Raw genomic sequence first — 22,430 nt, forward strand, 5'->3', positions numbered from 1 at the left:
CGCCTGGATATATTATTATATATTTTTTTCCCGAATATATTGTACTTGACAGTTTGACACTTGACCGTTTATTTCCCATGTATTTTTGCTGGTTGGATTCTGTTGTACAATTAGAATATTGAAGATTCAAGAAAGTGATTTCCTATGTATTTTGAATTTTCTTTTCTAATTGAGGTCTTTGATAGTGAAAAAACCAATGTCTTTGTGATTATTAGTATAATATAACTATTAATACTATTCACTTTTCAGCCTTATTGGTTTCAAGTTTTAACTGATCTTAGATTAATTAACTGGGAATAGTAAGACAAGATTTTAGTACAAAATTAGGATGAACACAGAACATTCATAAGCTCTACATTCTTTCTCAGGAACAAAGAAAAAAAAACATCTTCCTGGATCTGAAGCTATAACAACATCTTATAATCTAACCTAATCTTTAGGCAGAGACTCTAACAAGGTAACAATGAGAAAGATGGTTCCATGTGAATCCTTCGACCGTTGAAGCTGATCCTGTTAAGTTTCTCTCTACACCAAACCAACTTATCAGTCGTAAGCTTTGACATGTTCATCACTCTTGAAACCAATCTCACTTCGATTTGAGCTATCAGCAACTCATCCTTTACACCAACACTACTCTTTGACTCATTCTTTAACTTCTTCACTATACAGCTTTGGCTTCTCAATATTTCCTTTACCCTCTTCTCCTTCTACATGTATATATGCCAAAATCAGGTTCTTGAGTGGAAAGAAAAACGTTGACGTGATCTGACAAGATGAGGGAAGAAGTAATTTACCTTTTGGAGATGGATTCTGATATCTGTCAAGAGCTCAAGGTCTAGAGGATCTTGTGGAGAGACCTGTGTTTGGTGAGAAACTTTCATCACTGAACTAAACTCATCTTTGTCTGCACAAAGAAACTCCCAGAAAATACGCATTGATTCTCGGATAATCTCTCTCAAAGTTCCAATCTTTACAGCGAATTCCCCTTCGTTTCTACATTTCTTACTACTCTTCGAAGAACGATCATCTGAAAACATTGCAGAGTTTGGTTTTAATAAGATTAAAAAAAAGGTTAGAAAATTAGCTGAAGAATAATAAGAACATGCATTGTTTATTGTTACCTCTAACACGTGGAATCTGAAGGAAGTTATGGAAATGGCGACGGTTCTTTAAGTAAGTCTCAAGTCTAGAGGAGTTTTGAAATGGTTCGTTCTCCACAAACCGTTGAAGAAGAACTTGGAATAGCTGAAACTCTCCAGCTACAAAATTGTATTGATAATGCGTAGTAACCTGAGAATCAAATTCCAAGACTTTGGTGTATTGCCAGTGAAGCATCTCCCACGAGAGACAAACTTGGCCTACGTAGACAGTCTCAAAGTCTTTGCTCGCTTCTTTCACAAGTCTCTCGATCGGGTCACATTCAAGCTTATGTTTCTTGAATGGCCATAGATTCTGATGCAGAGAAGATTTAGGTGCTTTAACAGTGTTTTTGCTCGGTTTAGATGATTCTTTTAGCTTTAGCAAACCTGTAAATCAAATCCAAATTACTATAGACCCCACCAATAATATATTGAGTAGGTGAGACAACATTCAAGAAGGAAAGAGACATTCTTCAACAAAATCAGACAGAAATTAAAATCTCTGTATATATGTAAAATAGTAAAAATGTAATAATTTGCATTTGCTGATTAAAAATTGGAACTTTTGCATTGAAAAGAGATGGGATTAATTTACTTACTGATGGAGTGCATTGTCTGAGAATCGATGACATCGAGTTTTCGCATTTTGGCTGCATAATTCTTGTAAACTTTGTCAATTTCAGAGATTTTGTCTCTGAGCTGATCCGGTTTTGGTTCGATCTTGAGTGGTTTCAGCTCTTCTAAAGGAGTCTCTGATTCCTCAAGAATGGTGCACAATCCTCCTGCTCTCGCTGTCCTTAGTTCTGTTTTCAACCTCTCAATCACATCACTATGCTCAAACTCATCATCATCATCTGAACCATCATCATCATCATCATCTAAATCATATACTTCTTGTTCTTTAAAATCCAGCTTCAAATGTTCTTCTCTCTGCATAATAATATCTTCTTCTTCCGCCTCTTCTTGTCCATAAGCAATATTAGAAATTTGGAAACTTGGGTTGAGTTCTATAAACCCATCCTCATCGAACAAGTTTTCTTCACGACCAACAAAATCCTCGTGAGCTAATAATCCTTTTAAAACACCACAACTCATAAACTCATAAACCAACATCTCTTCCTTCACGTGTTCCTTTATGAAAAATACTTCTGATTGTGATTTCTCCAACTCGTTCTCAACTACAAACGGTTTCTTCTCCAAAACGATGGAACTCGTGTTCGAGTCATCGGAGAAAGTCACCATCTTTTTCTCTTGAGCAGCAGAGGAAAAATCATGAACGAAAAAGCAAACAGCTTTAGGTTCTTCTACAAAGCCAACGATACTTTTGTCGGAGAAAAATTCGCATCTCTTGCTGATCGAAACCAGAGAACTCTCATGGAGAATCGAACTCGCATCGTTCTTGTCAACATCGTGGAATCCAATTTGCTTCTGATCTCCGTAAACAGAGGACTCGTTTGAGTCGTTGTGTTGCTTAACCACGACCAAGCTTGTCTCTTTGTCTGAATTAACAGAGGACTCTTTTGGGTTGTTGTGTTTCTGAAAAATGACCAAGCTTGTCTCTTTGTCTGAATTAACTCTACAAGAATTTATAGAAAGCAGACCCTTTAATCAAAAACAGAGAAGTGAGAAGAAGAAACGAAAGAAAGAAGCAAAAACGTACCTGAAGATGAAGGAAGTAACAGAGACGAGAAGGAAGAAGAATAGATTACAGAGAGAAACCCAGAAAGCATCGAGAACTGTGAAAGTGTTTCCGTACATAAACTGCTTCAAACCAACAAAAGAAACTTTATTGGAGAAATCGAAGTAAGTCTTCGTTGTAACAAAATTTCCGTTGAATCCCATCTCGTTAATTTCAACGCGTTTTGTTGTTAAAGTAGACTAAAATGTTTTGTTTTTCTAGAAGTGTAGACATGACTAATGATTTTTCTGCAGAGAAAAAATCCAAGAATTTAGTCAAAATCTCTCACTATTGGAGACAACGAAAGTGAAGAGTCATTGGAGAAGGAGAGAAGAAAAAAACGAGAAATCAATGGAATCAGGTGCGAGATTTGTGGATGGGAAATTATCTCACCATTACACGGCAACTCCTTCAACTTTCTCGTTGGATTTTTAAGTTTTTAGAGTTTTTTTTGTTTCTTAGAAATAATCAGAAGAAAAATATTACATACTCATATTTTTCCGTTGAGGATTGGTTTGTGCTTAGAGCATACATCAGTAAACCTTTAAGAAAGGGGTTCACTAGAATAGAATAACATTTTTTTTTGTTTTAGTTTTGTTTTTTTTTTTAATTCGAAAATTATAATTTTCGACCAATAAGGATGCTTCATTTGGAATGATACCGTCTCTTCAAGTTCGTCGGGATGATACTGTCTCTTTAATATTAAGATTTTTTGTTTCAAAAACTGTGTCATGAACCCCTCATGATCCCCTGATGTATATGCTCTTGCTCTTAAGATGTCCAAAAGACAGAATAAAGTTGTTTTTTTTCTCGGTCAATACGTTACTGTTTCAAATTTATTATTCTAATAACTCTACTCAAATTATTTACCTTTTATATTTTTTAACTTTGTTTCGGAGAACGGCCAATTGTTCAACATGGGAGGACTCAAGAGTCAATATTTGCATTGCTTTTCGGGTTCTTCTCCATTTGTCACTTTGCTTCAAATGCTCTTTTTTCTTGGAGTTTTAACTATTCATTTAATTTACTTTAAATAAAGTTTTTAATTAAAACCATCTTTAACACAATTTTGTTGGTAACTTTGCAGATTGTACGTTTGGGCGACCAACACAAAATATCAGCAAATTTATTTTATACTTCCTCTGTTTATTTTATTACTAATAGATTTTTTAACCTTTTTCACATAGTTAAGAAAACATTTTAAGTTTACAAAAGCATTACTTTTTTGCAATTAATAATTATCTATAAATCAATAGCAATTCAATAAACTTAATTATTTTTGGGAAAAAATTTACAATCCATCATCACTAACTAATAAAATGCATTAAAAACTTAAAAATCTATCTTTTAAAAAACTATTTATTAATATAAAAACAGAGGAAGTATATAGCTTTCTGATAGACAGTTGCAGGTGTATCAATCACTACAAGAAAGATCGGGTTTTACGTCGGCAGATATCGACGTAAAATCGACGTAAAAGAGCATTTACGTCGAATTAACGACGAAAAAAATCGTCGTAAAACAGAAATCGTCGTAAAATCGTCGTAAAATCGTCGTAAAATTACCAACCTACGAAAATCGTCGTAATATCGTCGGAAACTATTCGTCGTAAACGCGACATAAATTTTCCAACGAAAATACAATGAAATAAGTCCATCATAAGAACGACGTAAAATCGATGTAAAATTACATCGATTTAACAACAATTAGGAGACGAATAATTTCAATTAAGAGAAACTAATTTTTTAATTGTCGATGTTAATTCGTTGTAAAGTTTCGACGTAAATCCGACGTAAACATATTCGACGTAAATCCGTCGTTAAATATTCGACGTTAGATCGACGTAAATTTACGACGAATTTAGGTCGATTTATAAATTAATTATTTAATTCGATTTTAATTTAATTAATGAATTTTTAAAATAATCAAAAAATTAAAAATAGAAAAAAAACAATTTAAATTGAAATTTAAATTCGAAAATAATTTATAAATAAAAAAAAAATTAATACAAATTGTTTTTTACAAAAAAATCTAATCTACAATGTGATTTCGTAATCGTCGAGGTTGAGATCGACGTCACGAGGAGGCTCTCCGTCTTGGCCGCCCGTCGCTGCTGGACCGTCGTTTCCCGTCTGCACTACCGGAGCCGAAGACTGACCCTGCGTCTGCTGGTCCGATGGTCCAGTACCGGAAGTACCACCGGTCTCAAAGACCCCTCGTGCTCGCTGTTGCCTTGCTCGGATTGCGGTGGCCAACTGCGGAACCGCTTCCGCAATGATGTCGAAGAGACCATGCATCTCGGTGAGCTCCTGCTTCTGGTCCACTTGCTCATGCCTGAGAGTGGTGATCTCAGCATTGGCCGTAGCAAGCTCCAGGCGAAGATCACTCGGATCCTCCTGCGTGCGAAATCTGGAAGCCGAGGCGGCAGAACAGTCTTTAATAGAGCCCATCCCTAAAGTTCGGCCCTTCTTCTTCGGAGCAACCTACAAATGAAAAATAAAAACGTTAATTATTTATTAAGTAATAAATATAATAAATTTTAAAAAATTGAAATAGATCATACCTCCTCGAAAATCTGGTCTTGCTCAGCGACGGTCAACGGTACTTGGATAGTACCGTCAGGTGTGGTCTGGGTCTCCCGCTCGGCGATCCGCTGCATAGCGGCATTGTAGATCTCCTCTGACCGAGCGTCGACAAAGCTTCTGTCCCTCTTTCGGTGAGTGGTCTCGAAGAGCTTCGTCATTGGAGGTAGTTCTCCTCCGTTCTCCTCGGCCTACCAATTAATAAACATTAGTCAAAAATATTTAATAAATTATAGCAATAATTAAAAATGAAATAATAATGAAATAATTTATATTTAATTACTTACCATCATGAGACGTCTTCCCGCAAAAGATATTTGGCCAGAAGTGTGCGGAGTCACTAACTTCTGACCGTTAGGACCGACCCAGTTTCTCACGGCCGAACACTTAGTCGCAGTGGTTTGGGCATGCGGGTCCAGCCAATACGCCTTCAACCCGTTCCAACAGAAAGTGGACATGGAGCTCGGCTTTGCGTCGTCTCCATCGGTCTCCCACTTCCGCTTCCAATCGGAAACGGTGTTGACTAGGCGTTTCTGCGCCTTCAGCCGGAATGCTTCGCGGACCGTCTCGTTGATCCCGATGTCCCAGTTCCACCGTTGCTGCAAAAGAAAACAAAAAATTATATAAACAATATAAAGTAAAATTAATTAAATTTAAAATAATTTAAAATGATATAAATAAGATTTAAAAAACATTACCGCGAAGCACTTGTACCAGGTGTCGAACGTCTCTTGCGACACCTTGCTCCAGTTGTAGTGCGGCTCAACGAAATGACTCTTAATTGTGTCGGAAACGCTCCGACCGACACGATTATCCAAGTCAAACCTATGAAACCAAAAAAAAAACATTACATTAATATTTAAGAAAATTAAAGCATTAATTTAAAACAATATAAAAAACAAAAAAAATTTACTTACCAATAAGAGCCTGGTTCCGCTTTTCCGGGAACCAGACGTCGTAAAGCCCCCCGTCCCGGTAGGGCTAGTAAATCCTCAACCGTAAATTGGGCATACGGATGAGGAGGGTGGGCCACCGGTTCGAGAGCCGGCGGTGGAGGTGGTGGTGGAGGTGGTGGTGGAGGCGGTGGTGGAGACTGCTCCGCTACGGTATTCGGAACCTGGGAGGCTCCGGAAGATGAAGGGACATCGGTCCCGGTGTTTCCCGAGGCAGACGCCCGGGAAGAGTGTTCGTCCGCCATAAAGTTGATGTAGTGCGTCCTCCGTCGAGTCATCGTCTGCAAAACCGGAAAATTTTTATTTTTGAAATTACAAATTAATTTTAAATTATGATCCTAAATCTAACAAACACCCTAAATCCTTAATCTAACAAATTCCGATCCTAAATCTAATAAATTCCGAGCCTAAACTAATTTCCGACCTAAACCGTTTGTATTTCTAAACTAATTAAAAATAAAAATTAGATTTTAAGTAAAAAAAAAAATTACCTGATTTTTTGGGTTTGCAGGGAAGCAACGAAGTGAGGAGGAAGCAGGGAGAGGAAGAAGTTGAATGAGCGACGAAATGAGGAAGGGGTGCTTCCATATATATAGAATTTTTATTCGTCGTAAATCCGACGTAAACATTACGACGGATTTTGTACGATTTCGTCATAAATTCGTCGTAAAGCTGCAACCGTACAACAAAGCGAATAAGACACACACACGTGGCTGTATCTGGACTTTGCGACGAATTTACGACGATCAGGGTTATTCGTCGTAAAATCATCGTAAAATTACGACGAATTTACGACAAATCCTTAAAAATCATAAAAATTATAACGGCTATGTATTTACATATCGTCGTAAAATCGTCGTAATATTACGACGATTTTACGATGGTATGTACAAAAATGATGAATTACAAAAATTGAAACACCCATAAGCACATACAAGCATGCCTATACATGCTAAATGTGGTCTGTATAAGTTTCTAGCATGTTTACATAACATAATGAAGAATTTGGTTTGATCTAAGATAAATTCTTACATCTTTTCTAAATGTATATAACACCTTAAGATTACTTGATAAACACATATATTTCAAATTTTGAAATTTTTTTTTTTTGTTTAGAAAGTTGTTTTACCTTATGAGATGGTAATCCATATCATTATCTTCATCTAAATCCCTCCGAACCCCAGAAAAGATTGATTATAAGATTTAGGGGTTACATTTCGTCGTAAACTCGATGGTATTTTACGACGAATTTACGACGAATGGGTGTGATTCGTCGTAAATTCGTCGTAACATAAACCACATATCTACAAGTTCTTTAATCTTATACTACAAAACCTTATATAATACATTAGTTTACTCAGGAAAATGCACCCAAAAACCATTCTGTGAGTTGGGAAAGCTAAACCCTATAGGGTTTAGGGTTTACATTTTACGACGAATTTACGACGATTTATAAATAATCGTCGTAAATTCGTCGTAATAGTCAACATATGTCCAAGTCAACACTTAAGCAAATTTTCTTTTCATTAATTGTCTTTCATTTTTTAAACATTTAAATTTAAACAAATTTATCAAATTTGACAAATGTTACATTTAAACGTTCAAAGCATGCAATTATATAAATGCCAACATCATACTTAATTAGTCTTCAACATTTTCCTCGTTCTCCTCATCATCATCGTCATCATCACTGTTTGTTTGAAATTCGTCAGCACCTTCTTCTGTTTCGTCCCCATGTAGATCTTCAACTTCTCGATTACGTAGATCAATTAAAAGAATATTTTCTTCAACATCAGGTTCTGTAATGTCGATACAATCATCTTGTTGCATTGGCGGTATATATAGATTTTTTTTGTTTGGTTACCAACATATTACCATTGCATATTTACATCAAATTTACGTCGAAATAAAATTTACATCACATTTACATTGATTTTACGTCAATTACAAGATAGAGGACAATTAGTCGTATTATCGATGTAAATATTACGATAATATTACGACGAAATAAAATTCGTTTTTCATTCGTCGTAATATCGTCGTAACATTACGACGATTTTACGAGGATCATTTTTACGTCGAATTTACAACGAAATTTTTGTCGTCGTAAATACGATGACTAAAAATCGTTGTAAATAATTCGACGGAAAAGCCCATCATTCTTGTAGTGAATGAGTCTGGTATGTTACATAATTACGTGCGAGCTTAGCTTTTCGACCGTCCAAACATGGGCAAGTCACGGTCCAAAATGTAATTAATTGACAATGTATTTGGCAGATGCACACATTTTATGTTTTTTTCAATATTCCATTTTAATTTCGATGTGGCTGGTTTATTGATCCTTAATTTTTTTTTTTCTGTGAAACAGCAAATTAATTAGCATGTTGGGTTATTGTTCATTTACAACGTGCATGAAAATGCAGAGCTACACGTGTCACCAATAGACATAAAATAGTCCAGTGATGTTGACATATCCAGATTTCCTCAGTCCTTTTGATAACATTTGAGTCGGTAAAAATAAAATATAGGAAGAGAAACCGTAAACAATATGGGAATAAAAAATAATAATATGAAAGGACGTAAATATCATGTTGTTATCGCTATTATGATTAATAACTATTAAAGTGATAAAATGTTATTAATCAAGTGCAAAGTAAGATGGTTGATATTTTGTTTAGTAAAATACTAAAATCAATGCAAGTGTATGTGTATATATTAAGAGGCTGATAAGACCAAAACAAAGTTACGAGTTAAAGATTTGAACAACAATAACCAAAGCCCAAATAAAAAATAAAAGCCTAACAACCCATTCCAAAATTTGAAACCCCTGCAGCCCAAATTAAAGCTAAAGAAGAAATCGTTTTTTTATATTTGGAACTTTATATAGAAGAAGAGTTTTAACTTTGTTCCTGGAGTCCTACTCAAAGAGAGTTGGAGAAAATTGAGCGGAAGAATTCTTGTTTGATGATCACATTCACGTATTTACATACCAGAGGCATGTCAAGTTGACCTAAGAGTTAATCCAGTGGGCTTGGAACTATACAATATGGGTTTTATTCCAATAACAAATAACCATGGTAATACTATAGTTTCGCCCTGTTTCGAATATATTAGTTTGAGCCTTTGAGGACCGTATTGAAATTTTTGTGATCGCAACGCATTCCATTAAGTTCTCTCTTTTACGAATAGCATAAATTGCCTTTCTAGAAAGATAGATAGATAGTGTAAACTCCGATTATGCATTACTGTCAACAAAAACTATATAGAACTTTAAGATAATATTATAGGCAGTTATATATAGTGTGCATGGTTAATTCGGCAGCAATAGGATAATAGCCATATCCCTAGAAGCGAGAGCGGATTAACGACATAATTGAGACGAAATTTCGTCATTACATAGCTACGAGTAAACAAAAGACAGTTTAAAAGAAAAGAAAAAACAAAAATGATTTTCCAAATGCAATTCGCATATTTTGTGGATCAAATTATTCAGCACTGTCAGTCTGTCACAGAGGATTTAAAGACCAAGACTATATAAGTTGCTACTATATCGACAAAGTAACAACGAATTCAACAACTAAAATAAAGTAACAGTGAATTTTACATACTCGTAAATTTCACAACGATTTGACAACAACTTTTCTTAATAGGTAACTAATAATGGATTACTGACGGATTTGCTCATTGTTGTTATGTTGGTAGGCCTTCGTTATCCGTTGTTATATGAGTCATGGCATGATTTTGTTTGTAGTCTGTATTTGAATTTTAATCATTCATTCGTTATATGTACATGCATTCATCATACAAATAAATTCGATATGATATATTTGACTGTCATATTGGAATCTAAATTAGTAGCATACAAATTGTTCATTTATCCGACCATAATTAAGCACGTACCGGCCTTCCATTTCTATGTATATGTAGCGTCTTAAACACTTAATTTACCCCCAAATATGCATTGTTGCAAATATATTGTGCATCAAATGTCCTTAAAAACGTATGCAATTGGTTGTTTACATAATCTTTTCACATACAATAGTCTCTGTCTGATATTGGATCGTACTGGCTTGTCTTTCCCTTGTGCTGGGATATATTTGTCTTCAGCATTGAGCTTAGACCAATTTATATATACATGATAATTTCTCTTGGTAATAAAGAAACAACAGTACCAGTGTTTTGCCAAAAAAGAACAAAAAAAGAACAATAGAAAGACGAGTTTCTTTAATATCATTGGACAAGCGCGGATCAGTGGTGCAGCTAAAGAAGAGCCATGTATTTAAATAATTGGAACATCTGTATTATTCTTAATTAGGATAAGTAAGCGAGTTTGCTGTTGCCCCAAGCTTATCCTTAAATGGAAAGGTGAGAAGAAAAAGAGATAAGCCCGCAATTTTATAACTTTAAATATAAATTAACAAAATGTGCCGCCCAGATGACCTAATTATATTCGGCCACGACATAGTTTGTTGCTTTCTTAATAACCACGTCGTATCTCATAATTAAGCAAATTCTACTTACTTTTTCTTAAAAGCTCAGGAGATTATTTCCAATTCTACAGAAGATAACATTGAATAATACTAGTGTCGAATTTTAATATAAAAAACAAATAAACGAATCTTGAGATTTTTTTTTCTTGATCACAATCAGGGCTTATGCACTTACTATAAGTAGAATGATAGATTTTTTTCCCCCGGCTTAACTCCGACTAAACATTCTTTTATATTACCAAACCCATTACGATCTCTGAACATCTCTGTCAAACAAAAATAGTAAGAAACGGAAAAGATCAATAACATTATAAAAACTCTCATATATATATATTAATCAGATTACATGTTAGAACTTACTATTATAAGATCTAAAAACGGTTAATTAATGCTCATATTTCCCCCAAATTAAAAGTATCCTAATTTGCTTCACCAAAAGATTTCATCTTTATCAAGAAGAATAAGACCCATCAACGTTATCTCCTTCATCGCCGCCATTGTTAAAGCTGCGACTGTTCAAACAAAGACGACTATGATCCATCGACGAGATCTCTCTGTTCTTAGCGCTGAGAAGTGAATACTTATTATTATGCATCCACACTTTAAGAACTCCTCTCTCGATCCCAATCTCGTTGCAAAAACCTCTCACCGACTTTTCATCGCAGCCGTTGATCTTCCACCCTGCTTTCTCGGCGAAAGCTCTCATCTTTGTTTTCTGCTCCGGCGTGAACTTGGTCCTCGTCCGTTTCCTCATTGCTCCTCGAGAGCTGTTCTCCGATCTAAAACCCGTCGGATCTTGATCTGACGGTCCAGGAAAGCCGGAGCTGAGAGAGAGAAGCACGTGGTGTGGAGCTGAGGTGTAGTAAGAGCAAGGAACAGGGGATGCCACGTGGTGAGATGACGGCGGCGATTCCGTGCCGGAGGGAGAGGAGGTGGGGAGGAAATTAAGGTGGTCGGAAGGGTCACGGCGGTGGAAATTACGGTGGCAGCCACAAGCGGCGCACCGGAGAGAGGAAGGATCGGTGGATGAGGCGGTGGGGCTCGGCATAAACTCGCCGCAGCCGTCGAGCGCGTGGCCGCCGAGGTTGGCCGCGTGGTTTTTCAAACACTCTTTGTAACAGACACCCATTTCTCCGGCGACGGTTAGATTTCCGGCGAAAGGAGAGTTGTTTGTTAATGGGAGTTTGTGTTTTGAAGACAAATCCATAGGCTTTAGTTTACTTGTGTCTTTATAGTGTGTTTACTCTTTTCTGATTAAACGTAGTTAAAGAGGAGATTAGGTTTTGTGGGTTTTTATTTTGGTTTTTTTATAATTAAAACAAAAAATAATTAAGTAAGTGCATGTGACGATGATGTAATTATATCGGTAAAGAACATGGCAGTGATGAAATATAATTAGGACTTGAAAATGTAATAAGTGCTTACTCACAAACGTCCAAAACACACACACAGCAAAAAGAAGAACACACTCACTGTATATCAAAATGAAAACTTGCAACTCAATTTTTTCTTTTCTTTTTCACTTTTTTCTTATTATGGTGAAACATAAAAAAAAATTTCTGAATATTTTAGTCACTAGTTTCTTGATATCTATTCATACGTTATAGACTGTATAAAGATATATTTTTTTAAAAAAATTGGGTCCTATCACAAGCTTTTTTTTCTTGAATGATTTTACGGGACATTTGTATTGTAAGGTATGGGTTTTCACTTTTCACCAGTGGGTAACTTGTTGGTGGAGAAGAAGAAATGTGTATAAAAAATATACAAATAAAAAGGAAATTAAATAGGAAGGAATATATTCGAAGGAAGAGGGAAGGATTGAGTCCAAAGTGTATACGTGGCAAATGCCCATTACATGCATCGTACTAAAGGACAATAACAGCTGCCCTGCAATTTCATATTCCACTGTACAACTTACAGTTTTATCATTTCCAAAAATTCACGTCAGAGCCCCATATTTTAGTAAACTTCGCTATCTCGCCCCACTACATTTTTACCTGCTTCATTTGAACCTTTCCTAATTTGTTTGTTTTTTTGGTTTGTCAACGGTCAAAAATTAGGGACCATTTTCTTATTTACATCTTGCAATATTCTGTTTTATATAATGAAAATTATTGGTTAAGAGGTCTATTAACGGTAAGTTTTCATAGTAACCGCTTAATCTAAATATTTCTTTCTAATATAGGTATTACGTGTTCTGCAAAAACTTTGACTTGTACCAATGTGCTACATGTCTTTAGTAGAAACAACGCTCCTTGAATACTCTTGTTTTGAATGAATACTTTATACTTAGCAATAGTGGAGCAATTGAAGACTTCATACTTAGCCCGTGTGACAATTGCCAAACTTCATTTTGTAATTTAATCATACAAATAAAATTTGTCTAATTTCCTTAACCACTATCTTAGACTCTTATCTCTTTACCGACCTCTTCTCCTCACTTCTTGTCATTACTGTGGCGCCGCAATTTAGTCTTGCTTTTGCATTTTGCTTACGTTATTGATTAGCGTTGGGTCGTAATTATGGTTGTGTGTCCTCTTCTAAACACCCTTCAATTATTATTTCTTTTAGTTTACTTTTTGACATCCAAATTTTTTAAGTTTCTAATCAGTAATCACCATGGTTCCCCCATATATAGGCCGAGCATCTCCTTTAAACCCTTCGGTTCCGGCTACATATCGATCGTATCTCCTTTGTTTCATTATGGCTTGAGTTAAATTTACATGTAAATGATGTAACTTCAGTAACATACTAGTTTTGATGGAATATTTATAAATGCGGTTTAACAGTACAACTAATTTATTTTTTTTCACATACACATTCCAATAAAAATATGAGTGTGTAGCTACATCACAAGAGTGTAAAGAATATGATTTATTCCAACAAGTAGAAAATGTATTGTAAATTATAGTTTTCTAACTCTGTCACAGCTTCGTATATCTGCGATAATAACCTTAACTTTAAAAATATTTGTCAACTACACGAACTAAGTTAGACATGCACAAACTTAACAAAAGTGTGACTAGTTCACATCTCTCTAACTTTCTAGTGGTTTCCTTTTAACCGTGATAGAATCCGTTAATTTCAGTTAAAAATCAATTACGTAAAACAATAAATTCCGACATAAAAAAATCCCTACCCAAACGCTATGAAAAAGAAACCCCGACTTAATTACATTAAAACAAACGACCTAAACATAGGCATAAGCAACGAAGCTTGTCTTCTTCTCCTTCAATACAGAATTTCAGACTTTCCATACCTGAATTATCTGTTAATGGCCTCCTAAATCCTGGCTTAATTCCTTTACCCCATTCACAAGATCCATGTCATAGCTCACTCGTCGTCGTCGTCTTATTCGAAGCTGATCCTTTTAATCTCACTAGCTTAGGTTGTTTGTTTTTAGTAGAATTTTTATTTTTCAGCTATGAAAGCTTAGAACTTTGGAATTTTAACCTTGAGGTCTCAATCGTACTTTCCAAATGAGAATCAAAACGATGAATTATTTATTCTAAATTAGAGTAACAAAAACATTTAGACAACATTCAAATTCATTCATGTAAATTTGTGAGCTAATTAACTAAAAACTTAATATAATTAATATAGATTCTAATTCATTGATGTTTAGTTAAGACTATACTCTCTTAAATTACTAGAAAGATGAATTAATTTATCATACATTGTTCAGTAATACCACGGTCGATAAAAAGTATTCTTTGTGTGTGCAGACAGAATAAAAATGAATAATTCCTGTAGGTTTTACGTTTTGTCCTTTATTCCAAAGCCTAGTCACCAATCACGCTTGATTAGAATCCGAATCCCCCAACTATCGACGATATTTGACCACACAATACTAACAAATTAAACAATCGCGTGTATAATTTTGTTAATAATTTCGTCGATAGGACATTGATTGAACTATTATTTTACTTAGCTTTTTACAATTATAATCTTATAAGTCGAATAAAAAATCGTGGGTCAAACAGCATCATAAATACGGATTAGAACAACGTCCTAATTGACGATCTTATCAATGACCAAAATGGCACGCGCATCATGCAATTCGGCCACTAGGGTTGGAACAGAAAGTTAAAGTGTAGCCGAAATTTTAGATCTCATATAAATCATGGAGGCATTTTGGCGTAACGTTTCTATTCTATCTATAATTCTATATATTCATGCAAATATTTTTTAATTTAATAAATGGATTCTTGTTGCACAAAATAAATAAATATGTACATGAATTGTTTTAGGAAAATTGGCTTTTTCAGATCTCAACTTTCAGAAAATATTAAATTTATGTCTAAACAATTTTTTTTGGCTAAAACATACTTAAACTTTATTTTCATTTGAATTTCATACTTAATCAATCTACTTTGTGCTAAATCCAATTTCGGTCCAGTAGCTGTTAAGGATCCGTCAAATCATGTATGTGTGGCATCTATGTCAGATACGATGTTATTTTGTTCCATCGAAATCATTTTACTAAGGAGAAACGACGTCGTTTTATAATTTAAAAAAAAAACTTGTTTACTGTGGTTCTTTAATCTCTCGACTCTAGATGACTCGATCTTGGGATTTCAAATCAAAGTGTTTAGTGTTGGTTATGACTGTTTTGGATGTTAATTAGATCTCCAAATTATTATTTTGTCATATGATTTTGATTTTTAATCTCTCCATCATACAGACATTGTGTTTCCTCTCATGTTTGATGTCAGATGAAATTTGTGAATGGATTTGGAAGCTTTAGTTCATTGGATGATGGGAAGTAATTGTTTCTTTTTTTTTTCTTTCTCTTGGGGGAATTGCAGACGGAGAAAACTGTAGTAATCAAGAAGATAAGGCATGGAAAACAAAAGGAAGTTGTAAATATTACGGCTCTCAGGAAAATCAAAATGCTCAAAGAACTAAAGCATCCCCATATAATTCTGTTGATAGATGCATTTCCTCAGAAAGAAAATTTGCATCTTGTATTTGCCTTCATGGAAACTGTCTCGAAGGAGTCATTCGCGATTCAAATATATTGCTCTCACCTGCCGACATATAATCTTACCTCCTAATGATGCTAAAAGGACTTGCTTATTGCCACGAGAAATGGGTCTTACACATGTAGTTTTTTATCCTAAAGAACTTTTTTTTTGGTCTCTGTAATGCTTCTTGGTCATCACTGATTATGTTTCGTTTGACTTCAGGGATATGAATCCAAATAACTTGTTGATAGGACCTGATGGACAGTTGAAGCTTGCAGCTTGACATGTTCATTGTTTCCTTGTTTTGGATATTAAGTCTTCATATATATCAAGTGTGTGTTTGAATTTAACCATTTGATTTGGAGTTTAAGGTTGTGCTCCACATATATAATGAATTATTGAGGAGCCTTAACTCACCATAGGCCTGAGCTTGTTACGGTGGAGCCTTCAGTAGGCTCCCGAAATCGATTAGGTCTGAGTTTTTTTGTGGATTGTGATGATGGAGCTTTGATTGTGACGGTGTCTAAGTTGGTTTCAGAGGAAGAAAAAGAAGACGATGGTGGTTGAGGTTTTGGACAAGGTATGGGTAGTGGGAGGCAGTGGCGGATCTAGGAAAAAAAGAATTGGGGGCATAATTTTATAAATAAGGAAAAAAAAATTTGTTAGAGACACATTTTCCTTTTTACCACTACATTAAAAAAAAAATTTTAATTTACCTATATTATTTAAAAAAAACAGTTGGAGGCACGTGACCCCGTTCCATCTAAACTACATCCGCTCCTGGAATTGGGAGGCTAGTTTTTGTTCAGTGAGAGGATCAAAGTAATGTTGGCTTGAAAAAAAAAGCAATTTGTCATATGCTTTTTTGAAAACGACGTCGTTTTCTCTTTGATAAAATGATATCGTTTTACCAATTTTTTAGAAACTTTCGATGGAACAAAACGATAACGTATCTGATGTGGATGCCATGTATACATGATTTGACGGATCTTTAACATCTACTATACGAAAATTGGATTTAGCACAAAATAGATGGATTAAGTATGAAATTCAAATTAAAATAAAGTTTAAGTATGTGTTAGCCAAAAATTGTTTAGGCATAAGTTTAACATTTCCCCAAGGTTGAGGTCAAAGCCAAATTTTCGATTGTTTTAACTTTAATCGTCGAGCACTATCGAAGAGACGAACAGTCATCGAGCGCAAAAAAAACATCTTAAGTAATAGGCCCAATTAATTTGAATAAAAGATTGGGCCTAATAACTAAATTATAGACTGGGCTTAACAACTAATTAGGCTTATAGGCGCTCGGCGACTGAACCGTCGTGACTGGCGGTTACTCGCGGCGGCTTCTCCTCCTCCGTAAGAGGACATGCTGAGTCGGCGGCGGAGTTTAACTTGTCGGAAGATATATTCAGAGTAGAACATGTAAGTCCTCGTTTTTACCACTGGGTTTTCACGGCGCCTTCGATTTTAGGAGTTTCAGCTACCGATTATTGGTTGGATCGCATCGCATGTAGGCTTTTAGTTCCAATAATATATTCAAGTGTGAATTGCGATTGCTTTAAGGTTGATTTTACGGCTTTATGTCATAAATGTTCATCCATGAGTAAGTGAACATTCAGAAGAAACAAGGAATTCACATTCTTGGTTCTGAAATTTTGTGACAATTCTGAAAGGCAAATATATTGAATTGTATTTTAGATTAAGGAGATTGGTAATCATTTTCTGTCAAATCTTTTATCTTCCTAAATGATTGAGCTTGAGGGTATAGCTTTCATGAGGAAACAGTGAAATTGTAGAACAAATCAAAACCTTTGAGATACGAGTATATACATAAGAAATGTTTTTTGGTGGAGTCAAAACAATGCAGAAAGAACAAAACTTAAAACAATTGCAAACAAAAGAGTGAAAAGACTTAGTCAAGAAAATATTTTGAAAACAAGTATGTATTCTCCTGATGATGTATCTGAACAGAGACAATGCTGTTCTGTGCGTAGTGATGGCTTTTGAAGCCAATATTTCTGTGTTTTATCAAACCTATACTTGAAACCAACTAACCTACCTCCAGCTTGATAAGGTTGATCGTTGCGCCTTTGTTTCTTCTTCTTTCTTGCATTTCTATAATAATATATCGCCTTTTTCTGTATTTGATTGTTGTTGTGTCGCCACTCAAGTAAATGGCTGGGATTTGTTGTGGATGGGATCTGATCCTCGTCTTACACGTCTCTTGCTTGACTGGAATGTGTCTTCTGTCTTATTCTTTTGTTCTTGCGTCTTCTCAGCTCTGACTTTATTCTTGTTAACGTCCTCAAGAAGAATGCGCCGGTTTTCGCTGAGCGTTCCTTGATCTTCACCGTTGTTCCTAGAATGAGAACCGATGCTTCTTAGCTTAGCAATTTCACCTGGCTGAACTCTAGCTTTGTCTTCTTGTGTTTGTCTGAGGAAAATCTCTCTACTTCTCGAGGCTGAGACCTTATATCTGTTGTCTGCTAGTAATCCTATGCAGACAAGAAGGAAAAGGATGAATCTTGTACTGGAACCCAGCATTTCTGCTCTTAAGCAGACAAGAAGAATCAGAGAATCTATTCTTTTTCTTCAAAGAAATGAGAGGTGTTAAGGGGTTATGAGATTGTAGACCCTTCTGAGTTCTGATTTCATGTGTGTTCCTTCCTGTAGATATAGTCCTGTTATATATCAGTTATTGGGATTTGGAGGGAGCTTTAAAGTGTAAAGCGCACAGTGGGGTCCCTGGGACCCTGGGGAATTCAGATTCACTTAAAAAACATTGCTTTGGAAATCTAAGTAGATTAAGGCTGTTACGGAAGAATCTGACAATGATTGTACAAAAGAGTTTGGTACACGAAAACCGCTGGGAAGTTAAGTATCTTTCTTCATTGGTTTCTCTACAACTCTACACTTGTCATTTGGTTTTTAAACCATATCCTTTGCCATTGCTTCTAATCTTGGCTGAAAATTTGGTGTTTTTGGAGACCTTACTAACTAGCCATGTAAATCTTATACTTTCATGAACATGTTTAGTGAGTTCTCTGTATCCACCAGTGACAAGCTTCCCTAGCCTAATCAAGTGATTTGTTATAAGCTGGTTCTTATATATTGATTATTTGCTTTCTTCTTTTCTGAATATATTGAAGATTAGTTTTAAGAGACAGCATGAAAAAGTTAAGCTACGGTTCAAATTTCAATGGTTTCCTTATCTGCTTTCTAATATGGCACATTCACCGAATCGAGTGCTTTTTACTTGATTTCACAATTTCTACTTGGAAATATACAGTGCCTTTAACTTTTAGAGACAATGGGTTCTATACTAATCATTCAAGTTTATACGCCCTTTTATGCTGTGGATTCTGGTTATGTCATAATTCCTTTGTTGTTAAGGAAAGTGGTTTTGTTGAATGGCAGAAGAAACGCAGAGGACCGGAGCAGCCGTGGGCCACTTGCAGACCGTTGTTACTATTCCATTGCTACAGCCTACAGGAACAAGCTACTCATATAAAGCATTAAACTTTGGAAAAACAAAGGTACATACAACATAGCAACCCTCTTCGAAAAGAAACAAATACATTATTTATTATTTTCTCTCTTTAAGAATGATTCTTTATATTATTCTAAGATCTTCCTCCTCTACTTTAGGATCCCTAGCTCACTTTTTTAAGTAACAACATCATCTGCATGTTTACTTGTGCTACTTCATCTTTATCTCCTCACTAACATCACACAATATTGAAAAACAACCATAACGTAAGGCTTCATATTCGGTTTGGCTTGTGATACTATGTAGTAGTTTACTGAAGTTATGCATTAAAGATACATTTAGATCCCTTGATGAATAATAAACCATGTGATTTGACGACCTCTGTACTGTAGAAAATATAAACCATAGTCTCTACTCTCTACTATAGAAATTACTATTAGATCTTGAGAGATTCGATATTTGCTTGCCAAGTTTAAGAATCACCGATGCTAATGATCATTTTGTATGTGTTTGTTTATGCTAATTATGCCTCTTAATGCTTTTTTTTCCCCACCTTGTTGATTCATCTTCAGATCTTAATCCTCAATGCAATGATTCAAAAAGACCCACTTTGGTTTCGATATAGTTTCCCTTAATTATTATTTTATGTCTTTTCCTTACCTCATTGATTCATAAGGAACGATCTTTTTCTTTATCTGACTTCCCTTTTCTTTACTGTTGTCATTTAAGTTTCTTTTAATTTTGTTTTAGCAAATTTTATTTATTTATTTATCACATGGTACTTGGAACATTCTGAAGCATCAGGTTCTGTCTCAAAGTAACTTAATTTAAAAACTGAGGATTGTATATTTACTTGCAGGCTCAAAAACAAAGCAGGGGGAGACCAGTCGTTGGTCCAAAAAACAAAATACCCATTTGCTGATTTTGAGTTTCCCCTTTGCTTTTCTCTATTCTCGAGGTTAGTCCTAAAGTTGCAACTTTTCCTTTACTTAAAAACCCCAAAACATACATTTTTAAAAATAAGATAACGAAATCTTGAATGTTGATCCTTATAAGAGACTGTTTTGTATTGTAATTTTTGTTTTGAATTTAAAGTAGTAATATTCTTTTTTCCCGATTGGGGTCTTTGATGTGAGTTGTGACTAATGAGATCTCTGATGAGAAGAGGCGGCCTCCATGAGATGAGAAAGGATCTAAAAGAAGTTAAAAGCAAAGCAAACTTGGGTTATAATTGAATTATAGATATTCTCTCGGTGGATAAAGGTCTAATGCACAATCATTAAAACAAATGGCTGATGAGATTAGTTTCTAATGGAGAGATGTTTAGATGGACTAATCGAGTCAAGCTGCATTCAACCGATCTTGATTTAAACCGGGTCCTAATTTGGTCCTGATTTTGACGGTTAAGGCTTTGGACCGGCTTGTGTCTACTGCTAAATGAAAGAAAAAAAAACAGTGGGCTTGGCCGATTCGACCCTGGCTGGCATCCGGTTTAATTTGCAGTAACTTAACCGAATCCAGTTTGGAAAACTATAGAAAAATAGTCCTGGTTTCAGTACTTTCATAGTTTATAATATAAATTGATGTCCATCTTAGCTTATCTTAACTCCCTCTATTTAAATTGTTATTTAGTTCCTTGATATTTGAGATTTGCAATCGTGAATTCTTGATTAAGGTATGGATTAGAAATTCAGTGTTTTAAATGGGCATGTTCTCAACAATATTGGGCAAATACGGGCCTCTATATGAGATGGGCCTGAGTATGAAATTCTGTCCTCGGCCAGCATAATTTGTCTGAGTTCATGCGTAAGTAAAAAAAAATTGTGACATTAGCACCTGAATCATTCTTTTATTTTAACCTTTGAGATACTTTTGCGGGTAAATTCGAATAAATCAAACATAAACATGTGAGCAGAACGTTCCTGAAGTTGGACCCAAAACTCTACATAGGATGCGAATAGGTGGTAGTATCATGTGCATATCAGATCTCTTTACACATCAATCAAGTACAAGTGATGTATAACGTTGATCCTTAGTACCAAACTAAGTTCGGTGATGGTTAATCTTAGTTTGTGTAATTAGAAGTCAATAGCTCAACTTGAAAATATCTTGAATTAATTCAAGAGATCACAAGATCGAATGACAGATACGAGATGACTAATAATATTAAAAATCAGTCTGAATCTAGGAAAATATACCAATTTTGGTCCAAGATCTCCTAATTATTAAAAATAAAATTCCTCATAATGTATAATAATGATTTTGTAATATAAGATTCCATCACTAATTTAAGAAATGCTTGATCGGCCAAACAAAGTTTGGTCTTTGATATTGTCGCATCGACATCTGTTATAGCTCCGGAAAATATTTTGAAAAATCATTTGTGATCTTTCAATCACTAAAACATGAATTGAAATTAGCTTTAACCAAAATTTTCCACATTTATTTACCCATTTTATTAGTTGGTTTCAACTTTCAACTACACCGACCGTATTGTTGCAAACACTGCATATAACAGAGCCATAATTTACATGACTTGCTAGATACCAAGAACGTTTTCACACTAAATTTGGGACAATGTCAAAACAAAAATAATTGAATTCGGACAAAATAAGTTTTTGGCTACATAGATATCACGGGTTCTAAAAACATATGCTTTGGATAAGACAATGAAAAAACGTAATAGTTTCAAGTTTTCAACTTATATTTCTCTCAAATTATTTGGTGCCCGTTTTTAATTGTTTGTATGCTCCCATGGATCAAGTACGAAGTATTTCTCCCTTAAAATTGTGCACAATGGTTAGATTATATATTCTCGTTACTTTCTACTCATGATGGGTGAAATAAAAAGGAAAAGCTAGGACTTATAACTCTTTTGGTTTTCTAATTTACTCAATAACATTTCTTTTTTTTGTAAACTTAAAAGTCAAAATGAGTCAACTCTGAGTTTAAGTCAAATAGATGTAAAATTATTGTGGTACCACATAAAGAAAAATGTCAAAACAAATTTGTGGTTGCTATTTTTAAAAAGAAAATATGAAAAATCAGGTCCCATGCCCCCTACTCTTTTTTTTTTGTTTTATTAAATAAATCTTAAGAAAATTGATTTAGAATGGTATTGAAAT

At 34.9% G+C, this 22,430-nt stretch overlaps 3 protein-coding genes and 1 long non-coding RNA gene across 4 annotated transcripts; 1 reads left to right on the top strand and 3 right to left on the bottom strand.

The window, feature by feature from the left end:
- Positions 1–267: 267 nt before the first annotated feature.
- Positions 268–3,036, bottom strand: LOC18008187. Its single transcript, XM_006390931.2, has 5 exons — positions 2,800–3,036; positions 1,739–2,715; positions 1,122–1,526; positions 795–1,027; positions 268–707 (listed from the first exon to the last, which is right to left on the bottom strand). Exons 1-5 carry the CDS (start codon positions 2,979–2,981, stop codon positions 450–452), a joined length of 2,055 nt encoding a protein of 684 aa, XP_006390993.1. The 5' UTR covers positions 2,982–3,036; the 3' UTR covers positions 268–449.
- A 7,983-nt stretch (positions 3,037–11,019) lies between these two features.
- Positions 11,020–12,152, bottom strand: LOC18008192 (zinc-finger homeodomain protein 11). The gene is made up of 2 exons (XM_006390932.2): positions 11,203–12,152; positions 11,020–11,108 (listed from the first exon to the last, which is right to left on the bottom strand). The coding sequence occupies exon 1, from the start codon at positions 12,047–12,049 to the stop codon at positions 11,294–11,296; it is 756 nt and encodes a 251-aa protein (XP_006390994.1). The 5' UTR covers positions 12,050–12,152; the 3' UTR covers positions 11,020–11,108; positions 11,203–11,293.
- Positions 12,153–17,124: 4,972 nt separating this feature from the next.
- On the top strand, positions 17,125–20,422 carry LOC18009414. The gene is made up of 3 exons (XR_002898242.1): positions 17,125–17,237; positions 19,233–19,351; positions 20,165–20,422. It is a non-coding gene; the product is annotated as an uncharacterized LOC18009414 (long non-coding RNA).
- Positions 17,661–18,470, bottom strand: LOC18008190 (CLAVATA3/ESR (CLE)-related protein 45). Its single transcript, XM_006390933.2, has one exon. It carries the CDS (start codon positions 18,357–18,359, stop codon positions 17,982–17,984), a length of 378 nt encoding a protein of 125 aa, XP_006390995.1. The 5' UTR covers positions 18,360–18,470; the 3' UTR covers positions 17,661–17,981.
- Positions 20,423–22,430: the final 2,008 nt, after the last annotated feature.

Source organism: Eutrema salsugineum, unplaced genomic scaffold (genome assembly GCF_000478725.1).
Source record: "Eutrema salsugineum unplaced genomic scaffold, Eutsalg1_0 scaffold_9, whole genome shotgun sequence".
Taxonomy (NCBI): domain Eukaryota; kingdom Viridiplantae; phylum Streptophyta; class Magnoliopsida; order Brassicales; family Brassicaceae; genus Eutrema; species Eutrema salsugineum.